The 18,977-nt window shown below is 40.6% G+C and overlaps 1 protein-coding gene across 1 annotated transcript; it reads right to left on the reverse strand.

Moving 5' to 3' along the window:
- Positions 1-5,766: 5,766 nt before the first annotated feature.
- On the reverse strand, positions 5,767-18,675 carry LOC104424125 (probable LRR receptor-like serine/threonine-protein kinase At3g47570). The gene is made up of 3 exons (XM_039303024.1): positions 16,753-18,675; positions 6,536-7,301; positions 5,767-6,329 (listed from the first exon to the last, which is right to left on the reverse strand). Exons 1-3 carry the CDS (start codon positions 18,673-18,675, stop codon positions 5,962-5,964), a joined length of 3,057 nt encoding a protein of 1,018 aa, XP_039158958.1. The 3' UTR covers positions 5,767-5,961.
- Positions 18,676-18,977: the final 302 nt, after the last annotated feature.

An 18,977-nucleotide genomic window follows, 5' to 3' on the forward strand; every position in this document is an offset into this window, starting at 1 on the left:
GCCGACACTGAAGAAAATGACAACACAAACTGGGCAGAAGAAGAAACATCTCACTGGGCTTATGAAGCCTCTGCATCCACATCCCGTCAGCTCAACCAGATTCTATCACCAGAAGACCTTGAAGCATTTGAACAAAAGTATGATGAACACTGCTTAGCAACAGTACACAGCTCGGATGATTCTAACTATGACTACAATGCTCGTGACGGACGAGACCGTTGAGTCCGTACAAATTCACTGTAGCAAGTCACTGTTTACTTTTATTGTAGCACTAGGCTAGGGAAGGTACTGTTCACAGTACAATCACTGTTCATAGTATGCGAATAATTCCCTCCCGGAAGTTTCCAATGCCTCTGTTTGTATCTGGACTCATGAGCTTGGTCCTTGTGTACGTCTTTGTGACCTCTTATCGTCTATAAAAGGCGAGGATGGTGTAATGTGTTGGGCTGAGTCCCTAGAAGAAAAGTGTGTGCTTTGTGAAAAACCTCTCCATGGCTTTCTAAATTTCTCTTCTTCTCCAGCCTAGCAGGATCCTCTAAGAAATGCAGCTTGGGTAGGTTAGAAATGTTTCCATCCTGGAATCTTTGAGTGTCTTTAGGCTCTGAACTAAAGGGCTGAGTGGTTTTATGCTAAAAGGCTGTCCCTGAAGGGTTTGAACGGGTAGTTCACCCCACTGTGGGATGCATACCTGTAGGAAATTTACTCTCATTCCCTGATTCTAAGTCTAGGTCCATTCATGGTATTAGAACCATGGTTTCGTTTGTAATATTATCCATTCCATGCGCTTGGTAGGTGAATCCAGTGGTGAGAAGATCCTCTTACATCATGTCTACAGAACCAGAAATTCTCGAAGCACCTGTTTCTCTTGCTCCTTCTCCTTCATCTTCAACTCCTCCAGAATTCCGTGTTTCCAATGTTTCTAAGATAGATTATCTTTATGAAGTCTCTCTTAGTGATGAAACCAAGATTTCTGAAACCCAACTTCCTCTCATGAACCCTTACTCCGCTTTTGCCAAACCCAACTCATCATTCTCACCTATCTACTCCATTCGCCAACTTATTCACCAAACCCTAAAACAAGTAAAAGAGTACGTCAAGTCCTCCAAATTCGACCAGCATCTCATTCTTGCTACTGAAAAGGAGTACTTTGTTACTCTTCAGATCCCTCCAGAGTTCCCCAGACAATGGGCTCAACAGGAATATACTCATGGACATAATTTCCAAGCATGTTTACCACACCACCATCACGACGAATCCGTTTGCGTTTAATCGGGATTGGCGATGAGTGAATACCTAGTTGTTCAAAGTCATGCAATCACATGCTAAGGGCATATGTCAGATGCATAAGATGTTGATATTATATTTTTGTTCCATTTATGGCATCACGCAACGTGGTGGTGCGACCACTTTGATGGTGCTTCTATTAACTTAGCATGGCACAAAACAGAGATGAGGCGCCACGTGGGACCTAGCTATGAAGTGCTTGTGGATGATATGAACATGTCATGGTCCATAGATGTCGGTACGGTGGTCAGGGATCTTTTTTGGTTGTTGCTTCTCATTAAACTCCTCCATTAGCAATCAAATCAAGATGAACTTTTCCTGTTTAGAGGAAAGAACCGAGGAGAAAAGGTGCCTAATTAAATGATATCTTGATGCAGTGATGTTGGTCGTAACTTTGAATTGAGAAACTTGTCGTTCACACTAAAACGTGAAAGTATCAAAGTTGGAAAGTTTTCAATCAAGCAATCATGTCATAAGTTTTAGCGCCAATTAATTACTATCGACTTGAATACTCTCCCTCCTGGAGACGACAAACAACTTGTCATCGTTGTGTATGATTATTATCGATCTCCAATTAAGTTCGAAGTTCGAAATCATGTTGAGGGGTCGAATCGAGTTTCAGTTGAGCCAAAACTAATGAAGCATGGACACGTTGTCGGAGCTTCCGAACGACACGTGTTGACGTGTCCGACACGTTCGAACACATGGTTAATTTTTCTCAACACGTTCCAACATGCATGTTTGGGAGGGAGGATTGTTGGAGAAGACGATGGAGGGAGAAGGCAAGGCCGCAACGGTGAGGGAGGACCGGAGGAAAAGCATAGACCGAAGCAATCCAAAGGGCTGCGCTGTTTTTAGGTACACTATTATCTATCCTCTTATCAAGCTTCAGATGTCGACCACCGCTAACTTTTTCTTCTTTATGATGTTAAGCAAATAAAACGTTTGTCATTAATGACCTAGGGCCTTTTGTCAGACTCATCGGATGCTTCTTTGAAATGGCATTTTAAGTAAATTTCATGGGAAGTTATGATGTATGAATAATTACGCGATGCATGAAGTCTATTGTGATCCAATTGTTACAAAATGCGGTTCAATTTTTTTTAAAAATGTGTTAACACCTAATATTTTAGAAAGTAATAAATAAAATAAAACATTTGGTTTTGAAAATCTTTATTATTGAAAATATATTCTCATTTCAAAATAAAAAAAATTAATTATTGTGTGATTTTAAAACCATTTGTTTTATGTTAAGTGGTTGAGTGAATAACTTTGAGTTTTCCTCTATAAATAGCGAAAAGAAGAAGACAGAAAGAGGGAAATGACGTGAAGTGACGTTCGACCGAAGAAAAAAAAAGAGAAAAATAAAAGGGGAGGCAGCGACTGTTCATCTTCTCCGTGAGGCCCCCCGACGCGCCGGCCCTGCGCTCGCACCGGTCACTGCGCCGGCACCGCCTCCGCCAGCCGCTACCGCGCTTCCGCCACAGCCGCTTCACCGGTCTCCCCACGAAGCTCACCGCGACGACCTGACGCTGCGCCTCGCTCACCGACGCTCCCTGCAACCCGCCGATCCGGCTACTGCCGCTCCGCCAGCCACCACCTCCCCCCCGCGGCTCCGCCTCACCGCCGTTTGCCCGCAGCAGCTGCTGAAACCCCCTCGCCGGTGACCTCTACCCGCGACGACCCGACGCCGCGCCTCAGCGACTCGCGACCCAACGACATTCGCACCCTTTACCGCTCCTCGACGCTTCGCCGGTCTCCCCACGAAGCTCTCCTCGATCGCCCAGAACCCGACGCCGTTGCTCCCTCCGCAGCCTGGACCAGTCTCAGTAGCCCGACGCCCCTGCACCCGACGTTGCTGCTCCTCTGCTCGCTGCTGCACGCCCGAACAGAGCCACCTGCTGCCTCCCCTGTTTTGCCGCAGGTCCGGTTACTGCCCGAACCTCGCCGGAGCTCCGACGGACAGCCCCTGTTCCGAAAGACGACCTATCACCGAACCACCATCGCAGCTCGGCCACCACTGCTTCTTCGCCATTCCTCAGGTCAACCGTGAGTTAGAGTAGGTAAATTTTTAGATATTCGGTTTCATAGTTTATTTTATTTTATTTTATTCTAACTTGATTTGTTTTGATTTATTTTTATCATTATCCGATTAAAAAATTTGTCATATTAAGTCATAATAATAAAAAATATTGAGCCGCGAGACGTTAGATTAGAATTTTGATTATTTCAACTTTTCATGGCAAATTCATGAATTGCTTTGCGTGATATGTCATCGATTTACATTGATGAATTTTCAATAGGACATATATTTTGATGTGTTATCGTTTTTTGCTCATCACATATCATGCATCATATGTCATATTTAGGATTTAGGTGTTTAGGTCCATACACATTTCATGTTTAAATCGATGCATTTTAATTTTTAAGATTCATATAGAATTATGATGATTTTCCTTTAATAAAACCAAAATTAAAAAAAAAAAATGTTATTTAGGTTATATAGATTCATAATTTGCACATTACATGTTGCGCTTTAGTTAGTAGGTCATAGGTTAATGTTTTAACATTCTCATCGTGTAGTTTGTTTTTCAATAAAAAAAGCCAAAAATTAGTATTGCATCATTATGTTGTTTGTTTTTTTAACAAGAATCATTAAGTCATTTTAAAAAAAGAAAATACAAAGGTCATTTACTTGGTTAGTTAATATGTTAGTTCATAATTAATTCCATTTTATGTCATCATTGTTTAGTGTAGGTTGTATATATGAATTAAAAAAATCATGAAACATGCATATAGAATTACCATGTCATCTAGTCCATATCATGTAGCACATGCATGTTTAAGATTATATAAATTAGATTGCACACATATTGTGATAGTTCAAGTTATGTCATATGAATTACATCTCATATATCATTAAAACGAAATTCATGCATATCAAGTTTAAATTAGGATTGCATTTAATTAACATTAAAAAAAATTAGGTATCATGTCATTTAGAAAAATCATGTTTATGGCATCCCTTTTTAGAGAGTTGACCTTAAGAAGGTTGTAATTAATAATTTCTTACAATCTATCATTTCGATTTGCTGAATGCTATTTCATTGATTGTGCACTCGTATGACCGCTATTTGCATGTTAGTTATTTAGGTTAAAATTAATCAATACTGCCTGCAAAATATTTTTGAAATTAAAATAAAAATGTACCGAAATGGCATTAAGCTAATCTAGGGTAACCATATCTCCGAATCTATTGAATCTTTGGTTCGAAAAAAAAAAAAAAAATAAATATATATATATATATATATATATATATATATATATAATTGGTTCTCACATACTTTATTTGGGTTTCTAACCAATGCTAATTGGTTAGTTGTGGCTCTAAATTGAGTATAATTGCATGTTTAAATGGATTAATTTCTTAATATCAAGTCATGATTGGTAGGACTTTGGAGGGTATTCGCACTTAGTAATTCATTAGCCTTCTTTGAATAATTCATCCTTGAAAATAAGGTCACGACAAAATGGGGTTCGCAAATTTCCAAGATGTGAACCCAATGGAGGGCTGGTGACGAGGCTGTAGTTGCGAAGGAGGAAGGGCCAAAGGCGAGCAACTGCAATGAGACGATTGAGAGAGAGCTGAGAGGCTGCGGTTAGGATTTAAGGGAGGGTGGTGGGGGACGATGGCAAGAAACCGGGGGTGGAGAGGGGTTGCGGCTGGGGTGGCGTGGGGTGGGGGAGACGCGGACTTGGGAAATGACAGGTGCTTTGGTTTTTTTTTGGGGGAGGGGCAGAGAGAGAGTAGGGGAAGAAACCGAGGGGTGGATTTTGGGGTGGCCTGGCCGCGTGGGGGACAGGGGAAGAGAGAAACGAGGGACGGAACCAACGTACTCAAAGACATCATATGTGAGATGCATGCACAACCGCTTGGCATTCACTTCTTGGGTGGTATATGCAGGAAACGGTAGATTATATGGGGGAAATTAGGATAAGATCTTCCCGTTGAGCTTTGCACATCACTTGCAAAAGTAAGGTTTTCTTAGTGTGTATTCTTTAAATTAGTTTCATGGTTTGCTCAAACGTTACCAATATGAAAACCTTAAATCTACATTTGTCAGGCAACGGGGACCCAAGTCGAAGCTAGAGATCATCAAGGACACAGGTCAGGCTGCAAACGTCGAATCCCCGGGAGCTTTGAACAATTTTATAAGAGCCTTTATCCTCAGTAAATGAAAGCGATAAAAGAAGTAGGTGTTTTGATCGCAACTTTCAGCATCAAGTTAAAATATGTTGTGCATTTCGACAACTAGGGAAGTACAATCTGCTTCCCTAATAGATCTGAGCCCTTGCTTATGCTTTCTGATTCAAGTAATCCTTCAAGTATCTATAAAGGTAAATAATCCTATTGATGCATCTAAGTTTACTTCAGAAAGTCGATTTTAAACAGCATCACAGAGAAAGGTAAGATGCTTTGCAAATTTAAGATTACTTCATTGTCCAACCATGGGTTTTGGAGTAGGGTAATTCTTACAAGACGAAATATAATTCGACCCTAGCTAGCATATCTTTTAACTTAGTTTTTCATCTACTACATCCTTAAGTACTTCTGGCGCTCACCCGACGCATTACTTTTATGATGACCGACTAAAATTACTACGCATCCATAGATTTCTAGATCATTTCTCTGAGTGATTGCAACTTCATGACGACCTCCTTCATGTCAAGTCGTTCTCCGGGCTGTTCGGCAGAGCATAAGGTACCGATTTTCAGTATGGAGGTCAGGCTCTCTTGAGCTTTGCTTTGCTGTCTCGAAGTGGTTGCCCTGTGGATGTCTTGATGGTGGAAGACTTCTTCGAGTAGTCTCGAGTCGACTATTTCGGCCACTCCATCCGGAATAGCCCTGTTCACGTAGCTGTGGAGGCTGAGATCTTCCATGAACATCTCATCAGTTGGCTTCTTCCCAGTGAACATCTCCATCACTAGAATCCCAAAGCTGTACACATCCCCCCTAGTTGAAATCTCACCAGCCATTCCATATTCTTCACCAAAACACATTACCGGGTTGCCATAAGTTCAACAAATAAATGCCAAAACATTTGTATATGAGCATTCCGAAGAGAAAAGAGGTCAACTTCTGCAGTCCAATTTTGAAATGCCTTTTGTTCAATATTTGCAGAATGGGTTCCCGAAAAATGAAGGATTAATAGATATCTCTTTCCAAGATTATAGGAAAAAAAAAAGTTACCTGGAGCAACATACCCAATCGTACCCTTAAAGGCACCAGTACTCAAGCTCGATTGAATCTGAGGGTTCTTATCATGGAGGAGCCTCGCTAATCCAAAATCGCCGACATGCGCGGTCATGTCATTGTCAAGGAGGACATTGCTCGGCTTAAGATCACAGTGAACAACTGGAGGGTCCGCGTGGTGATGGAGATAGTCCAGAGCCTGAGCTATGTCAATGGCTATTCTTACCCTCTGCACAAAACTGAGTTGCCCTCGGCCAGAATTCTGGTCATCTGCATTATCTACATGCAACCACCTCTCCAGACTGCCATTCGGCATGTAGTTGTAGACCAGCGCCTTGAACTCATTCCCAGCAAAATCAATGCTCGAACAAGAAGTGACTATCTTCAAGAGATTACGATGCCGGATCAATCTTAAGGCTTTGCATTCTGCTATAAAACTCTTCGAAGCTCCACGTTGCTGGAGGTCGAGCACTTTCACTGCAACAACCAATTCTCCGCTGCATCCTTTGTACACTGAACCGTAACTGCCGGTCCCTATCTTTTTAGCTGAAGAGAAGCCATCTGTTGCTCTGGAAAGCTCAGCATATGTGATTTTCTGAAATTTCTTTTCATCCTCTGTAGGAGTCGTCTCAAACGATTTCCTCCTCCGAACACTTTTCTTCCTATAAAGTAAGAAAATGGAACATATCAAGATCGCGCATGTTCCGACAGAAATTATGAGGATTATCAATATCCTGAAATACAAATGTCGCCACTGAGATAGCTAGTACGAGTACCTAGAGGGGGGTGAATAGGTATACAAAAAAAATTTCTCGATGTTTGCACGATATTTAAACAATTAGAGACTTTGCAACAGTTGAAAATTCAATCGCAAGACTGAGTAAGGGAAAGAGAGAATTGAACACTCAGTTTATAGTGGTTCGGCTTGATTCAAGCCTACGTCCACTCTTCTGCACTGACAGCCGATTGGCTGGATTCCACTATGATCAAAGAGATGTTACGGTGTTGATCTTCCTTGATTTCTAGGTGTAGATGATCTACCACACTTGCTCAAGGCGTCACCAAGTATAAACACTCTCGGTATACAATTTCGCTCGGTCTCAACTAACAATCAAAGGATCTTCGACTACTGGAATTTTTCTATCGATCACACACTTAAAACAACTAGAACGTCTTCCTTTTATACTCCTTCATGCCATCATAGCCGTTGGCACTTACCAAAGGAATTCCTCCAATCTACCCGTTGGACGGAATCAATCAAGAAGATCATCCGAGCTATATAAGGAATCGATGATAGCCCATCAATCTGTTCGCCCATACAATCGGGATCTCGGTTTCCAAGAATAGAATAATCCAAGATTATTTCGTCGACCATCGGATCTTCAATCGTTCTTAGATAAGATATAAAGAATCCAAATGATTATCCAACCAAAGAATCTATCCCAGAGGATAGGATCAAATCCTCAATCATAAACCTCGACTTTGGATTTCCTTCAACACTTTGGATTAGAAAGACCGTCGGTGAGAATAACTTTGAGTCTTGAGTCTTGAGTCTTGAGTCTTGAGATAACAGAGTCTTGAGACTATAAAATCTTGAGACTTTAACTATCGATATCCGGACTTAGACTCGATAGAAATGTTTTGTCACTTCAAAATATTCTGGAAAGATTTCTCCAACAATCTCCCCCTTTTTGATGGTGACAAAACTTTCTTGAAGATTTGAACAACTTTGACCTGCAAAAACATTTCTCAAGCAATATGGCTAACTCATAAAGATTAATAAACAACCAGACTCTGCATCCACAGCAAATTGGTTAGTCTTTCATGAGTAATACCATGTAACAATACTTGATATAAATGCAACAGTCAAAGCATCAAAATCCACAACCAATTCAGTCTAACACTCAAGTTCAAGTTCTCAAGTCATACTCAAAAATAAACATAACCACAAAAGTCAAATAAATAATGTTTGTTCAAATTGGTTCTCCCCCTTTTTGTCATCATTAAAAAGAGGGTGAGAAAGGAGTCATGTCTGCTTGGAATGCGCACGATCCGGAAATCCCCAATGGACCGGACTACTCCTTCGAGCTTCTTCGGATCTTCTCATGAGATGAGCTACCTCTTCTCTCTTGGCATTGGCTTGAAGTTGTAGAGCGAGGTCTTTGTATTTTCTTCCGAGACTCAAGATGCTTGTCCAAAGATGCTTCAAGACTTGATTTCACAATCCAGAATATATATCTGGTTACGCATTTCCGTAAGAATATTCATGATACTACGAAGATCTGAGAATCATCCGTCTGTGCGGCATTGGCTTTCTCGGATGGTGTGTGTGCGGAGACGATGGCGCTTCGAACGGTCTTGCAGATTTGGAATCGTCGTATCATCTTCTTCAGGCAATTGAGAGACCTGAGCTTCTTCTGGGTCTTCTGGAGATTTTCTTTGATCTTCAGCAGCATGAGGTGGAGACCTCTCTTGCTCGCTAACTCCCCCTGTCTCTAGGACATCGAAAGGGGAAGAGTGATGATCAATCTCTTGATTTCCTTTCTCTCCAGATTTATCAGCAGACTGTTCTTTTACTTCTTCTTTTTCTTCCTCAACTTCTTTCTCCTTCTCTCTCTGTTCTTCTTCTTCTGCTTTCCCGCTGAAGTTCTGTCGAATAAGACACAGAACGTCTTGTTCTTGTCAGTGCTGGAATAGTGGGATCTTCATCATCTTCATCTTCATCCTCATCCTCCAGGATAAGAGTTCTTTTCCTCTTTTTCGAAGAAGCACTAAATGCCTTCTTTCCTTTTCCTTTTGAAGCGTGATCGACCGAGATTTCACTTTGAATTTCTCCATTGCCTTAGAAAGTTCTTGCGGACGCATCTTCATTAACATTTTCAACCCTACCACCATCTTATCACACGGTCTAACACAAAAAGTATGTGGCGTTCAATATTCGGATGTCTGAAGATCTTGGTCACTGCACCGAGGATAAGGCAATTGTCCTTTGTCTTTTGACACGGTTCGTACATATGGAAAGAATAGTGTGCGGGAGAGAGAACTTCCGTCCCGAGTTGATCGCATACATCAACTTTGCTTCGAAAGAGACACGAAGTCTTTGAAGTAGACTTAGGTCTTAGACAATTGATCACAATCTTGTGAAGCACAATGTTGATAGCGTTCATTCTTGAATAGATAATTTTCTTATCTACATCCCTATCTTTGACAAGATCCAGAGTAGTTCGAGCAGGTGAGACTTTAATTGGGAGATAGCGTCCCCGTTCAACTCCAACTATGTCTGCCAACATATTCACATCTACCACATAGACTTTGTCTCGAACATCGAATGAAATTCTATTCGCATCCAAAAGCTAAGATTTGAATAGAAATAAGCAGTCGATGATCATACCCGTCTAGAGTCGGAGCGAAAGTCTCAAGTTGAAGCAAATTCAACTTCTCTCTTAGGTTCAAGTTGATGGAATCCGAAGTCAAAATCGACACTTCTAGGGTTGATTACCCCTCTTTCAACAGACGTAATACACTTTTTCTTGATCCTTGGATTTAAACAAATCCATCCGATTTCCTTTCGCCTTTGCCGCCACACCCATTCTAGGTTCAAATTCAAGGAACATTTTGTCATCATCATTCGCGTCAATCGATTTTGTCCTGGCATACGAGGATCTCTTGGAATGTTCGCAAGAGCTTCCTCTGCTTTTCCTTTTGGGGCAATTCCCCATTCCTCCATTTTCTTCAAAAAGATACTCATTCCCATAATTTTTGTCCTTAAGGAAGTCATCTATGTAGTTCAATGGAGTACTGTGCTTTTCAATGCACAATAAAGTTTATACAAAAGGAAGGCTTTTGAACTCTTACTGGGTCGGCATCCTCGATTATCTCTTCTTCCAGATTATGACTTTCACTTTGTGGGGCGGAGATGCTGAATGACGTGGAGGAGAGCGAATCGGACTTTGTCGGCCGACCGAGATAAGTCTTCTTCCTCGGAGATCGAAATGAGTCGGTCCCTTCTTCATTCTTTGTGGTCCCCTGTTCGCGATTCTTGATGATTTCCTTGAAGACGACATCTTTCTTTGTCTATTGGAGGATTCCTTCACTTGCTTTCCCAAGAAAAATGACCACTTTCTCGACGATGAACAAAGAGTAGAAACAGTATCGAGAGAAGAGTGCTTTTTAGGGTTTTGAAGATTTGGGGAAAGAAAAACTGTATATATATATATAACTTAGTTTTTGAAAAGGGAAGTTCAATCGGTGCAATGGAAAGTGAACGATTACTTCTTTTCAAAATCTATAACTCGCCAAAATTATTAAACAAAAGATCGTACCTTTTCGACTAAATGACAATTAGTACCTTTTAGAAGAAATACAACTTACGTCTTTATCCACGAATGTCGAGTCTCGGGACTTAGAGTCTAAGAGATCGAGTCTTTAGAGTTGGTGAGTCTCTAGACTTTAACTTCTTCAAGCTTCAAAATGTTGAGTCTTGAGCGGATAAAGTCAAACTGATTCTTCTCCAAAGGCTTTGTGAATATGTCTGCTAGTTGACTTTTTGAATCAACAAATTGAATCGAGATTTCTCCATTTTGAATATGATCTCTAATAAAGTGATGTCGAATCTCAATATGCTTTGCTCTTGAATGAAGGATTGGATTTTTGGTGAGATTTATAGCACTGGTGTTGTCACATCTGATTTCTGTGCATGAGTCTTCAATGCCAAAGTCTTGTAGCTGTTGTTTTATCCATAGAATTTGCGAACAGCAGCTTCCAAGAGCTACATACTCGCTTCGTTGTTGAAAGAGCTACGGTGCTTTGTTTCCTCGAGAACCAAGACACCGTTCTGTTTCCAAGTAGTTGACAAGTTCCGGAAGTGCTCTTTCTATCGATTCCCGCAACCGCCGATCTGCATCCGAGTATCCTAGAAGATTAAAGTCTCCTTCTTTGGATACCAAAGACCGATGCTTGAAGATGAAGCAACGTATTTGATAATTCGTTTCACGGCACTTTGAGATGTGATTCTCTAGGATCCGATTGAAACCTAGCACAGATACAAACACTAAACAAAATATCGTGGTCTAGAAGCGTAAGATAAAGAAGTGAACCGATCATGCTTCTGTACAGCTTTTGATCTATTTTCTTCCCTTCTTCATCCTTGTCTATCTTCGAGAACATGACATTGGTATGTCGATCTTTTTGCATTTTTCCAATCCAAACCTTTTGACAAGATCATTCGCATATTTTTCTTGATGGATGAAAGTTCCTTCCTTCATTTGTTTCACTTGGAGTCCAAGAAAGAATGTTAATTCTCCCATCATACTCATTTCAAATTCATCCCGCATAGACTTAGAAAATTTCTTGCAAAGACTTTCATTAGAAGATCCAAAAATAATGTCATCAACATATATTTGAACAAGTAAAAAGTTTTTGTTTTCCTTTTTGATAAACAAAGTAGTATCTACTTTACCTTTGACAAAACCATTTTGTAATAAAAACTTACTTAGTCTGTCGTACCAAGCTCGAGGTGCTTGCTTTAGACCATACGAGCCTTTTTCAGTCTGAAGACTGAGTCTGGCTTCTTTGGGTCTTCAAATCCAGGCGGTTGTTCCACATAAACTTCCTCATGGATAAATCCATTTAGGAAAGCACTTTTGACGTCCATTTGGAATAACCTGAAATTTTTGTAACAAGCAAACGCAAGTAATAGACGAATAGCTTCTAACCTTGCAACGGGTGCGTAAGTCTCGTCATAGTCTATTCCTTCTTCTTGCGTATACCCTTTGGCCACGAGCCTTGCTTTGTTTCGTACGACTTTTCCTTTTTCGTTCATTTTGTTCCCGAATACCCATTTGGTTCCAATAACGCTTTTACCTTTTGGTTTAGATGTCAATTCCCGGACATCATTGATGTTGAACTGTCTAAGCTCTTCTTGCATAGCTTCGATCCAGCTTTCATCGGATAAAGCTTCTTCTAAGCTTTTGGTTCAATTTCGAGATGAGAGCCACAAAGACTAGATTCTTCATGCCTTTTGATCCGGTGCGGATTCCTTCATTAAGTTCGCCAATAATAAGATCTTTGGGATGACTGGATTTGTGTTTCCGGTTGCCAGGTTGATGATCTCTTTCTTTATTTGATTCTCCATGAGCGTCTTGATGATGGACTTCCCGAATCCGAGATGCTTCTTGAGATGTAGACATTTGAAGATCTAGAGCGGATTCGGTCTCATCGTGCCGAGTCCGGCTGGATTCATCTTGCACCGAGTCTTGGAATTTGACATTCATTGATTCTTCCACGACCGGCTTTTTTATTGTAGACTCGTAGGCTTTGCTTGATGTAGAATATCCAAGGAAGATGCCTTCATCGATCTTTCTTCAAACTTACCAACTCGATCATTTGCATTTTTCAAAATAAAGCATTTGCAACCGAACACATGAAAGTATGAAACAATAGGCTTCTTACCTTTGAACAATTCATAGGGGTTTTATCAAGAATAGGTCTTAAAAGACTCTATTTATAATATAGCAAGCAGTTGAAACAGCTTCAGCCCAAAATCGTGAAGAAATTTTACTTTCAATTAAAAGTGTTCTAGCCATTTCTTGAAGAGATCTATTCTTTCTTTCCACAACTCCATTTTGCTCTCGGAGTATACGGAGAGGAGAACATGTGATTAACACCAGATTTATCACGAATCTCGTAAAATCTTGATTTTCAAATTCACTTCCATGATCTGTTCTTATACTAGAAATAGCACATCCTTTTTCATTTTGAATCTTTTTAGCAAACTTTTCAAAGTACGAAAAGGTTTCTGATTTGTTTGCTAGAAAATATACCCGTAAAACGAGTAATCATCTACAATTACTAGACAATATTTCTTACCTCCAATGCTCTGGGTTCTTGTTGGTCCGAAGAGATCCATATGAAGCAACGTATTACATGATTAGTAGATACATGATTTATTTGTTTAAATGAATTTCTTACCCTTTCCCAGAATGCATGGAGTACATAAGTCGACTTTTGGTATGGCAGGTTTAGGTAGACCTCTAACAAGCTGCTTTGAAGAGATTTTGGCTAATTGCTTCTTGTTGATATGGCCAAGCTTTCTATGCCATAGAATTGCTTCATCTTGAATTGAAATTAAGCATTGTTCTTCATTTGGCTTTACATCAAGGAGGTAGATGTTTCCATGCCTTCGACCCATGAAAGACTCGAGTCGAATCTTTGCTAATTCCAGAACAAATGCCTTCTTGAAAGAAGATCTTGTAACCCGATATCACACAATTGGCTAATGCTGAGTAGATTGTAGTTGAGTCCTTCCACTAGAGAGACATTGCTTATTGTGAGATTTCCAATTTTCGCAATTCCGAATCCCACAATACTTCCTTTGCTATTTCCTCCGAATGAAACTTTTCCACCATTCACTTTAATAAGCTTTATGAAACACTCGAGTCTCCCCGTCATGTGTCTTGAACATCCGCCGTCAAGATACCACTTTACCTTCTTTTGACAGAGACCCGCATTCAAAAAAAGAGTCTCAAGCTTTCTTTGGTACCCAAATTTTCTTGGGTCCTTTCGTGTTAGTAGGATAAGCATTATTAGGCCATACTCTTTCACAAAGCTTCCAAACCATAGGACACTCTTTTTCAAAATGATCCCGATCGGTTACACTTAGAACACCTTAAAGCATTTCGACCTACAAAGCTTTACAAAGACTTTTTGAAATGATTTTTATAAGCCTCTCTCGATGGTCTTTTCTTAATTCTTTCTTTTACTTTTGGAAAATCAATCAAAGGGATTGTTTCTTCTGTCATACCTAGACCCGACTTATTAAAGTAAGGTCTTTGGATTGAAAGAACTTTTTCAAGTTTTTCGGACCCTATTGAAAATTTCTTTGAAATATTTGATAAATCAGTTTTTAAGAAAGCATTTTCTTTTGAAAGATTGTCTTCACTCTCTTTAAGAGTAGAAACATTCAAGTCTAAATTTTTACCTTTTCTTCTAAAATGATTTCCTTTTGTTTTAAAAATGAGTTTTCCTTTTAAGTTCGGAAATCCTTTTAAGAGAAGTCTTAAGACTAAAACATAACTCATTAATATATTTAGAGACTTTGACAGGGATTTTATAATTACTTACCTCAAATTCACCGTCCGAGTCCGATCCAGTCCGAGTCCGATTGCGCCATTAGACACGGGTTGGCATATTCCTCATCACTCTTTTCACACTCGTATCGCTCCGGGTTTCGGCTTTAAGAGCTTTTCGAAATTTCTCAGCTTTTCCTCTTTTCTTTTCGGGAAGAGGACAGTTGGGTCTGATGTGTCCCTTCTTTTTACATTCGAAGCAAACTACTTCTTTGTTTGGTTCCTCATCATCAACGACTTGGTCTCATGCTGTCTCGAGAATTTTGTTTCCTTGGGATAAACCTTCTGCCTTTTCTATTCAGTTTTCTGAATCTTCTTATCATGAGGGCGAGCTCCTCATCATTCATATCATCTTCGAGAATCTGCATCATCAGAATCATCATTTGATTTTAGTGCAATAGATTTCTTACCTCTTGGATCTTCGTCTTCATTAATTCGTTCCACTTCGTAAGACCAAGAGTTCCAATCGCCGTCTACGAGATAATGGCATGATTCTTTGCGTCTCTCTTATTGAAGTCTTTATATGATTCCAATCCTTGGAGAGTCCACGTAGAAGCTTGTTCACCTTCATGGGATCAGAAATTTTTGTCCTTGGTTCTCAAGACCATTGACAATATCTCAAAACGACTAAACATGTCAGTTATAGATTCTCCTGGTTTCATTTTGAAGGATTCATATTGACCAAGAAGAATGTTAATTCTGGTCTCCTTCACTCGATCTGTTCCTTCATAAGTGATATGTAACCTGTCCCAGACTTCTTTTGCTGTGACACAAGAAGATATTCTGTTATATTCGATTGGTGACAAAGCACAATATAAAGAATAAATTGCTTTAGCATCAAGTGCTTGTCTCTTGTTTATTTCTTCTTGAGACATTCCGCTGGTTTCAACGGTTTCTTTTCCTCTTTCAAAGTGTTTGATGCAGCAGCAATAGTGATTCCTTTTTCCACTACGTCCCATTCCGAGGATCCTTTGATCGTAGGAAAGCTTTCATCTTGTTCTTCCGGATGTTGTAATCCTTTCCATCGAAGTAGGGAGGTCTGGTATTGCTTTGCCCTCCATCGCCCCGGTGCTAGCATACTAGCCATGGATCTTTTACTCGAAGTAAAACACTTCAAACAAAGTAAGAACACAGGCTCGATACCAATTGAGATAGCTAGTACGAGTACCTAGAGGGGGTGAATAGGTATACAAAAAAATTTCTCGATGTTTGCACGATATTTAAACAATTAGAGACTTTGCAAAAGTTGAAAATTCAATCGCAAGACCGAGTAAGGGAAAGAGAGAATTGAACACTCGGTTTATAGTGGTTCGGCTTGATTCAAGCCTACGTCCACTCTTCGCACCGACAGCCGATTGGCTGGATTCCACTATGATCAAAGAGATGTTACGTGTTGATCTTCCTTGATTTCTAGGTGTAGATGATCTACCACACTTGCTCAAGGCGTCACCAAGTATAAACACTCTCGGTATACAATTTCGCTCGCCTCAACTAACAATCAAAGGATCTTCGACTCTGGAATTTTTCTATCGATCACACACTTAAAACAACTAGAACGTCTTCCTTTTATACTCCTTCATGCCATCATAGCCGTTGGCACTTACCAAAGGAATTCCTCCAATCTACCCGTTGGACGGAATCAATCAAGAAGATCATCCGAGCTATATAAGGAATTCGATGATAGCCCATCAATCCCGTTCGCCCATACAATCGGGATCTCGGTTTCCAAGAATAGAATAATCCAAGATTATTTCGTCGACCATCGGATCTTCAATCGTTCTTAGATAAGATATAAAGAATCCGAAATGATTATCCAACCAAAGAATCTATCCCGGAGGATAGGATCAAATCCTCAATCATAAACCTCGACTTTGGATTTCCTTCAACACCGGATTAGAAAGACGTCGGTGAGAATAACTTTGAGTCTTGAGTCTTGAGTCTTGAGTCTTGAGATAACAGAGTCTTGAGACTATAAAATCTTGAGACTTTAACTATCGATATCCAGACTTAGACTGATAGAAATGTTTTGTCAGCTTCAAAATATTCCTCGAAAGATTTCTCCAACAGCCACAACTTCCCGGAACGAACTCTGGGGGGTGTGCATTTCTGGAGATGCAATGTTGCTGGGCCCCCACAAAGATTACCGTTTCCTGCAATTGAGATTTCACTTGCGTTCTTGAAGATTTCACCTTCCGGGACCTCACCTTCCAGATTATTGAATGACAAGTTCAAATTTTTCAGGAATGTAAGAGAGGCGAGGAAATTGGGAATTTTGCCTGAGAAGTTGTTGCGCGAGAGATCGAGTTCTTGAATCCCCTTCAGACCTTTTAAGGAGGAAGGAATCGATCCCTGGAAAAGATTTCCGCTTAGATACAAGAATTCCAAGCTATCACAGTTTACAAGGGAACTAGGTAGCTCTCCTGATAGTCTGTTGTCTGATAAGTCTAGATGTGTAATCTGTCTCATTTTTCCTAATTCTACCGGTATCGAACCGGTTAGCTTATTTGCAGCCAACTCTAACCAATCTGTTATGGAAGGAATACCAATGACCTCTTTAGGTATAGTACCTGAAAGGTTATTATCTGCCAAAGAAAGCCTCTGAAGACTCTGACAGTTTCCTAGGGTTGAAGGTATGTTTCCCTGCAGAGAATTATCATCCAAACCAAGTTCTACCAAGGAAGTAAGATTACCAATGGATTGAGGAATTTCCCCCGAAAATTTGTTGCCGAAAATTGACAAAACCTGCAGGTTCTTGATAAGCCCAATGGAGGTGGGGATTTGTCTGGTAAAGAGATTCTCCTCCATGCTGATCTCGATCAGGTTTTCGAGCTTTTGAATGTCGTTTGGGATGCTACCAGAAATTCTATTGGCCCCTATCAGAAGGTAATTGAGGTTTGTAGAGAGATTGGTTATGTGATTTGGCAAAACCCCACTGAGACTGTTGTTGTTGAAGGCGAGGAGCTCAAGTTTCGTGCAGTTCACTAACGAGGAAAGAAATCCAAGGTCATTCCCTTCACCGTTTCCAAGCTTGTTCATCCCTAGATTCAACCTCACGAGGTTTTTCAGCTTCCCCAAATCTTGAGGTATTGAACCGGTCAACTGGCCAAATGAAATAAAAAGCCACTCGAGCTTACTTGCATTAGTTATGGAGCTTGGAATTGAACCGTAAAAGTGGTTTTTTCCCAAGAGAAGCATCCGAACGTTTGGAAGAGTAAATCCTATATCGGTTGGAATTTCTCCGACAAGTTGGTTCTCTGACACACCAAAGTACTCCATAAGAGAGAGATTGAAGAGCTGAGCAGGAATCGAACCTGTCAAGAATCCGTTTGACGAGATTTGGAACATGCGGAGCTGCCTCAGCTGGCCAAGGTCTTTAGGAATGTCGCCACTGAGTCTGTTTTCAGATAGAGAAAATTCCCTGAGAAACGTGAGGTTGGCAAGTGATTTTGGGATTGGACCTGTCAAGTTGTTGACAGCAAGTCCTAATTTCGTAAGCTTTTCAAGCTTGCCCAGCTCCGGCGGAATTCTTCCTTCAAGGCTGTTTGCGACTAAATCGAGAATCCTCAGCTCTGTGCACTGAGTGAGATTTATAGGAATCCCACCTTGCAAAAGATTCTGGGTCAGTCCGATCACTTGAAGTCGATACAGACTTCCCATTTCTTTCGGGATCTTGCCATGGAAGTAATTATACCGCAGATTGACCTTCCTCAAGAATGTCAAGTTTCCTATATGCGGTGAGATAGTACCTGTCAAGTTCCTGGACCGGAGGTCTAGCACCATGATCCTCTCATGTCGACTGCTGCAAATAACCCCATTCCACTGGCAAAAATGGACCGAATCGTTCCAATTGCTCAGCGTGGCAAAAGGGTCATGGGTTATCTGGTTTTTGAATGCCAATAAGGCCTGTTTATCTGTGTCATTCCCTAGTTTAGCAGAGTGAGAGAGAGTGAAGTAAGTGCAAGGAAGCAGAAGGCAGAGATTGATGAATGGCAAAAGCTTTCTCGATTCCATTTTAACACAGTTCATGTTGAGATTTTTGAGCAGGCCATATTCTGATTATATAGAGTCGAGGTAACCTAGGAACGAGACCTGTCCTGGAGAGAAACTAGGGTGGTGGAAATTCTTGCAAAAATGGCCAAAAAATGGTCACGGGAGAGAGAGAGATCTTGGCAGAAAATGAAATGGACATTGACGTGGAAGAAAGAGAGACTCATGGTCAATATTAGGGTGATTTGTTGTCCGCATTCCGCATTCCGCATTCCGCCAGTGAAAGGACAATGCAGAGAGCGAAGCGCTTGAGCATGTGCACTTTT

Source organism: Eucalyptus grandis, chromosome 10 (assembly GCF_016545825.1).
Source record: "Eucalyptus grandis isolate ANBG69807.140 chromosome 10, ASM1654582v1, whole genome shotgun sequence".
Taxonomy (NCBI): Eukaryota; Viridiplantae; Streptophyta; class Magnoliopsida; order Myrtales; family Myrtaceae; genus Eucalyptus; species Eucalyptus grandis.